The sequence below is a fragment of the Nuphar pumila genome, chromosome 2 (genome assembly GCF_984573655.1).
Source record: "Nuphar pumila chromosome 2, dmNupPumi1.hap1.1, whole genome shotgun sequence".
Lineage (NCBI taxonomy): Eukaryota > Viridiplantae > Streptophyta > Magnoliopsida > Nymphaeales > Nymphaeaceae > Nuphar > Nuphar pumila.
In genome coordinates this window covers 66135963-66143523 of record NC_143250.1, presented here as the reverse complement: position 1 = coordinate 66143523, position 7561 = coordinate 66135963, and the positions used below count along the sequence as shown (strand labels likewise).

At 38.3% G+C, this 7561-nt stretch overlaps 1 protein-coding gene across 2 annotated transcripts; it reads left to right on the top strand.

The window, feature by feature from the left end:
* The first annotated feature begins 840 nt into the window (after positions 1 to 840).
* Positions 841 to 7281, top strand: LOC149845623 (putative methylesterase 11, chloroplastic). Of its 2 annotated transcripts, XM_089997682.1 has the most exons (5): positions 841 to 1299; positions 3727 to 3963; positions 4897 to 5040; positions 6122 to 6253; positions 6696 to 7281. In XM_089997682.1, the coding sequence occupies exons 1-5, from the start codon at positions 910 to 912 to the stop codon at positions 6981 to 6983; spliced, it is 1191 nt and encodes a 396-aa protein (XP_089853808.1). In that variant the 5' UTR covers positions 841 to 909; the 3' UTR covers positions 6984 to 7281. The 2 variants fall into 2 exon arrangements, with proteins under 2 accessions (XP_089853808.1, XP_089853809.1); XM_089997683.1 differs by lacking the exon at positions 4897 to 5040.
* Positions 7282 to 7561: the final 280 nt, after the last annotated feature.

Genomic DNA, 7561 nt, shown 5'->3' with positions numbered 1-7561 from the left:
CATTTTTTTGGCAAAATCTTGGCAATAAAAACTAAATTTAAAAAATTTAAAAAATATTTTTTTATAAAAAATAGAAATAAAACACATTTAAAAATAAAAAACTCGGGAATTTTCATGATAAATATCTGCTAAAAATATCATAATATTTGTCACGGTTTGAAAATCATGCAAGAAATTATCATTTTAAACTTTCAAGCAATTTCTCACTATATTATTGCAAGATTTATAAACGACGGTGTAAAACTGTGTTGGGACGTTGGAAGTTCCGATCCCAATGGTATCATTGTATAATAACTGGTAGGAGTCAAACTAATCCCTGATGGTCTTTAAAAATAAAATAAAATCTATGGTCACCATTCGGACACTGTGGTGTACTCCCCTTGATCACCGAGAAGACATACTACACCGGAACTCAAACTTGGATTAGGAAGAAAGATCTTTATCTCCAAACTGTGGTGTTTCTTATTCATTTCCCTATCTTTTCTCGATTTGTTTCTTGGTTCATTTCTTAATTTAGTTTTTTTGTTTCCCGTCTCACATTTCACATGCACCTGAAAATTTTCATTTCTCGTTTCCGTTTCTCAAGATGTTCTTAGCTTCTTCGATCCATTTAGAGGATCATTCGGATCAGATCCGTACTCTTAAGTTTGGAATAAAATATCGATTAAGGAACGGGTAGAATCGGTTATTTTTCTTAATTAATAAGGATATTTATGTAATTATAGGCATCACAGTGGTGCTTCCGTAATTTGTTTAAAATCCAAGGAATATTTATCTCCTACGTCCCTTATTTATAGCGGCTTGTTTCGTTTCGCGTGGGAAATGAACGTTTGTGGGTTCTCTCTGCGATAGCTTTTCCGTTTATTACATTTTTATCCTCTCTCTCTCTCTCTCTCGATGTAGGCGGCAATGGGGAATCTCTCTAGTTGCTTCTCCGTGAAAGAGGAGGAGGAGGAAGACGAGAGGAGGCGGAGGAGGAGGAAGGCGCAGAGGCGTCCTCCGCAACCGCTCGAGGCGAAGGGGCCGCCGGGGTCGAGCTCGAGGTCGAGGGAGGGCGAGGGATCGGCGCGGAGGGACAAGCTCGAGGAAACCCTGGCCCGCGACCAGGCCCTCGCCGAGATCCTCTTGCAGCATTATCGGGGCCACCGGAGCAACGGCGTCGTCCTCCCCTTCGACCGATCGTCCTCGCTCCGGCACCCGGCGCCGGCCGCTTGCAAGGGCGCACTGCCGAGGTGCTCAAGCTCTCGCGCGAGGTCCCTCGCCGACCCGTTTCTCCAGCCTCAGCAGCTCGTCCACCAGGCGAGTCCGCGATGTGTTTCTTCTTCTTCCTTTGTTTTTTCATTTTCTGTTTGAATTTTGGCTTATTTTTGGTCCGGATTCTCGGTCATTCTTCTCTGAGAGGAATCATCGAGGTTTGATGCTTTCGCTGCTGTCCTTAGTTCGGTAATGAGATAGGTTTTTCTGTTTTCCACGTGCTGGGATTGAGTATTTGTTGTTTCACTCGCTTCTTTCTTGATCGCATTGACTAAATTCCGATTTTCGTGACTTAGTTTATTTGAAACTTTGTTTTAAGAGATTTTAAGTATTTTCTGTTTGTAAACACTAGTTGATCCTTTGTTAAAATGGAGTAATTTGTAATCGTGTGCGTGTGCGTGTGCGTGTGCGTGTGACTCTTGACTGTACTGTAGTCTCTAGTAGAAACCACACGCTTTTTCCCACTTTTTTTTTTCTGGATCATGCACTAAGGATGTGATGTTTTCAGCATAAACCATGTTTTGCATCGTTCGATTGTGTTGTTCAAGCAGGTTTTTTAAGAGCTCTGAAAGATCAACTGTCCACAATACACCAAAATTTCGAGATTGCAAATTCATGCTTTTACGTTGAATCATGTTTTAATAAACTAACGACGTCGAAGGCAGCTTTGGTGTTAGATTGATCAAATGAAGCTCCGCTCCTATGAATTTCTGTTAAAGAGTACGATACAATCAAGAGTAGCCTCTCTCTCTCTCTCTCTCTCTCTCTCTCTATATATATATATATATATATATATATATATATATATAGAGAGAGAGAGAGAGAGAGAGAGAGAGAGAGAGAGAGAGAGACGCCGTATCATCAAACAGCAAAAAAAGTCCGATGAAGGTTTTTAGGCAGTCAAGAACCGCCTCTAAAAACCCTTTTTTGGGTTTTTTTTTACGCGCAGCCGCTCGTCCGAGCATTGTTCGATGATACGGGTTTTCGTGTATATATATCATTTGGTAATGGCGCCATAACGTACAAACACATCTAGATCTCCCATGCGCAGGTTGTTTTCATCCAATCCTACCTCATCAGCATGTTCAAAATAGTGGGAACTGGCTTTTGGATCACGTTTTTTCAATGAAGAAACATGATTTTATGACCAAGGAAAGTATCACACATTGTAGGCCATCGATTTTTGAAGCCTTATAAAATCATGCCTACGTGGCGATTAAAGAGCCTATTCCCACTAAGTAAAACATGTAGATCACATCTGTAAGGTTAGATTCATGAAAAACAGCCAAAAAATAAAAAAAAGGGAGGCTGGACAACCAAATCTAGAGAGAGAGAGAGAGAGAGAGAGAGAGAGAGAGAGAGAGAGAGAGAGAGAGATTTACTTAAATTAAGTAATTCTTGTTGTTTAGCAGTTCTTGCTTGATTTTGAGGAAGTTCTTTTTCTCCCTCTGGTTTGTGGTGAATGTCTGGTGTAAGTAATTTTTCATTTTTTTGTTATAACCATTTTGTAGATGGCTCCTTTTCTATTATTTGAAATTCTTCTTTTTGAAGTAGAAAACAGAAGAGAACCTGTTGTTAAGATTATGAAGAAAATGTAGGAAACACATCACAAGGTGCTCAAATGTTTGTGACATTTATCAAACTTATATACGGTAACATTACAAGGATGTTATTGAGGATATTTCTATAGTTTAGAGAGTGTGCGTAAGGTTTGTTTTCCCAGTGTTTTCCCAACAGTTTACATGTTCTCATGTGCGCACTGTGGAGGTGTGTGCTTTTGCAAAATCCAATTTTGTCTGCCATTGTTAAATGGTGCTCTAGTTGTCCAGATATGTTTGATACTTTGATTTGATGACTCACCTTTGATTAGTTGGAAACAGGTGAAAAAGTTGACTTGTGAACTCTTTTAGCAGCTCTGTTCTTTTATTCCTGGGAACTTAGTCATGTCTTTCTTGTTATAAGAACCTTTTAGTCCCCCTCCCCGCTGCCCTTTCTTTTAACTTTCTCATTGTGTATGTTCATGCATGTGTGCCTCTGTGTGTGCAATAAGTTCATTCTCCAGACAATGAGTAGCTTACAAATAAAGTTGAAATAATATTAAATCTATAGCAACCATATATCTGCATGCCATGCATGTGTGTTTGTGTATACTTGAAGGTGCAGAAGCTTTGACCTGTGAACACTTTGAATGGCTTTCTTTTATAATGCCTGGAAACTTGGTTATGTCTTTCTTGTTGTGAGTCCCTCTTGAGCCATTTTCCTCTTCCTTTCTTGCATGCGTGTGCCTCACTAAGAAAGAGCAAATAGTATCAAATTTACAGAACTAATATGATATATCTGCTGCAATTGAATTTACATAATTGTTAAATAGGATGTTTCCTTGCATTGTTTACATCAGTTTCCTGTTTCTCTTTTTCTCTTAGTTTGTCTTATTATAATCTTGTTATTTGCTTTTACCTTTGCTCATAACAGGACCTAAAGATAGATGACTTGGAGACAAATAATTTTGTGCTCATTCATGGCGGTGGTTTTGGTGCCTGGTGTTGGTACAAAACCATATCTCTTCTAGAAGAAGGCGGATTCAAGGTCACTGCCATTGATCTAACTGGCTCGGGAATAGATTCTTTTAACTCAAACAACATTACAAATCTTTCTCAATATGTCAGACCACTTACTGATTTTCTTGAAAAGCTTGGAGATGGAGAGAAGGTTAGTTATCTCTCTTTGATTCACTTGCAAAATTCTTTTTGTTGTAGGGAAAATGATGCATGTTATCTCTATGATGGCAACTGCTAGTAACACCCATTTTTATAAGACCATATGAATGCCTGTATCCATAATTTTTTTTATGTTGGTGCTATCCTTGGTTGACTCTGCCTTTTGATAAAATTTGACTGACAATCTTTTTCCAAACTTCCCTCATCATCATCATCATCATCATCATCATCTTCTTCTTCTTCTTCTTCTTCTTCTTCTTCTTCTTCGAGTTCAGTCTGGTATTAATTAATTAGATTAAGGGAAACCTCCTTTCTGAACCAGGCCATACTGGGTTAACTATTTGAAAGCCCATCTGGTACTAGACGTGATGTCCACCTCTAATATTAAGTGTCTTATCATGAATAAATTGATTTCACACTTTCACTTGACAGGTACTGCTGGAATGTTCTCCTTGAAACCTCTAAAGCTTTAAGCTATAATTTGTGCTTTAATCAAAATAAGAGTTTATCAAAGGATTTGCACCGCTTAGAGGGATCACATGTTTGCAGACGTATTTTTTTGTCCATGGGGTTTTGTAGTTTGGATTATTGATTCTTTCGTCTCTGCACTTTTGAACAGGATACTGCTGTTAATTGTTGCAGGGAATGTGGTATTATGCATCTGCATCTCTGCACTTTTGAACAGGATACTGCTGTTAATTGCTGCAGGGAATGTAGATCTTTTCATGGCTGACATTTAGAAATGATAGATTCAGGGGATCAAACGATTGATTCTATTGACTTCCCTGAATCTTTCATTTGATTCAGGAAATGGGATATCATTTGATACATTTCAGTTTGTATGAAAATTAGGCTGCACTCTGAGACATTTCCTTTACTAGTGTATGAATTGGAAAACTATTCATTCTGCAAAATCCTTGTGCAGGTGATTTTAGTTGGCCATGACTTTGGAGGTGCTTGCATATCATATGCAATGGAGGCTTTTCCATGCAAGATTACAAAGGCTGTTTTTATTTCTGCAGCGATGCTGACAAATGGGCAAAGCACCTTCAATATGCTTTCTGAACAGGTCTGCATGTTGCTCTGTTACTTGAAAAAGTTAGAAAAGCTTATTCTTAAGTCGTGGAGTATATGGATCCTTTGGAGTTCTCCTAATTATCTCATAAACTTCACATTTTTCTTGACACACTGCTCTGACTATATGAGCAACTAGGCAATAGTTGGTCAATGCTTGCATTTTTGGACTGTTCAGAATTCTACCTTGCAGTGAAGTTACAGCAGTTGATATTTCGTTATTTTCATGAGACTGCACTAGTTAATCTGTTTTCTAATTTTTCCGTAAATTATATCTTCAAAGTATTGTTTTTGTTTGCATCTTTTTTGGACTTCTGATTGCTATTGTATCATGAGTTCTGTCAGTTTGTTTTGAGGTGCATCTATCATTTTGCACAAATTAAGTGGCCCGGTTAAATTGTGATTTGTTCCACAATGCTGTTGTGTGGACCCACAATCACTATCTTCACTGTGGATTCAAGGGTTGCATCATCATTGACACCATTTGACTTGACCAGAACTGGACAAGTTGGGCAGAATTGGAGGCTTAGTTTTGGTTACATAATTTAGCTTCTGTATCAATTGAAACTGATGAAGATATTAATTCTAGTCAATTAGCAAACTAGTTCTGCCTGATGCAACACTTGTTCCATGCCAAGTCCACAGTTTGAAGTTTGACTGGTTGCTTGCCTGATGACAGACGAGCAAGTTGAGGAGCTTTTTCTGCATGATTTTATTTTGGATTACCTGGATGATCGTGTATAACTTGGTTCCTGGTTTTTTGACATTTTCAGATAGTCCTTTGTGCATAAAGTTCCAATTTTTTTAAATGAAAGAAAAGTGTAATAAAAAAAAGGACATAGTAATTACATTGATCAGGAGGCTAGCAAACAGCCTATTAATCTAAGATACATCTAAACATGTGCCTAGACTGGATCATATGAAGCCATTTAATCCTTTTGTTCACAAGACAATGAGTAAGAAATAAATTTTCCGAGTATTGAAGAGTGCAATGTTTTATCCATATGCTTTTGGTGCTGCCTATCCTGTACGATGAGGGCTATGGGTTTTTGTTCTAACATGAATTGCCATTGCAGGCAGGTCATAATGATCTGATGCAACAGGCTCATATATTCTTATATGCGAATGGGAGTGACCAACCACCAACATCTATTAACCTGGACAAGTCATTGTTGAGGGAATTGTTATTTAACCAAAGTCCTTCCAAGGTATGCATTTTCTCAGTAGAAGATTTATACTTTTCATTTTTGTGGGTTATTCTAAAGAGAGATTTTGTTTTCTCATATCCTTTTGAGGGTGGGAGGAAAGGAAAATGTGCAAATGAAAGCCTAAACCATGAACCCAAGGCAATCTGGCCTTATAGCTACAACGATATACTTGGCTATTTCTTGCCTCCAGATGGATCTTGGTCTCTTGATCCAATTTTTTTCCATTGTTTTTTAGTATTGAATGTAATGTTGCATACATGGGGACGTCTGTCTTAGATGTCAAGATACATAGGCAAGAATGCAGTCATAGTAAGATGTGTTGAATCTGGAACATACCAAAAAGTCAAGTTGTCAAAGCCCGTTCATTAGAGTCTAAATGTAGGTCTAGTTCTGTCATTTGCAACTTAATGGGGTTGATATTTGATTACTTGTTCTTGTCAAGGATGTTGCACTGGCATCAGTCTCAATGCGGTCCATCCCATTTGCACCAGTTTTGGAGAAACTATGTCTTTCCAATGAGAAGTATGGTTCGGTTAGACGGTTTTTCATAGAGACCTCCGAAGACAATGCGATACCTCTTCCTGTGCAGCAGAACCTGATCAATTCGAATCCCCCAGAGCGAGTTTTCCGACTTAAGGGCAGTGATCACTCCCCGTTCTTCTCGAAGCCTCAGGCTTTGCATAAGCACTTGGTTGAGATAGCCAAGATTCCTCCACTACCTGCAGGATGATTCACACACAGATGAATATTAGGTTTTTGCTCAGAAATTGACAGGTTGGAGAAAGCATCAGTCTTCAAATGAGATGCTTGAGAGAATGCATGCAAGCATACGAACATGCCTGATTCTGTTGTATGGGATGAGGAATCTCTCTCTACATGGGGAATTAGAATGTAGTTCATCTGATAATGAAATTCTTGGTTTAGTTGCTTATTCATCTCAGCTCTCATTGTTAATGTATAAATTTGTTGCCATCATGTAGTAGAGCCCTTTAATAATGCTATTGCTTCCTGACCATGTTAAAGAAATAGAGGGCTGATTATATGATTTTCCTTGTTTTGGTATTTTAAGTGCATGAATAGTTTGTGTAGGTATGAAGCTCTCTTCTACTGGATAGGCCAAGTTGGCCAGCCTGTTTCAGGGCAAGTTGGAGTTGACTAATGAGACACTCTAGCTGGCTGTTGGGGTAGATGTCATAGTGGCAAATTGTTGCAATATTTTTGAAAATATTGCAGAAAATGCGGCATTTTATTGTTCATTTTAAATTGTTTAATATTATGTGATATTTAAAAAAAAAATTATTTGGTACT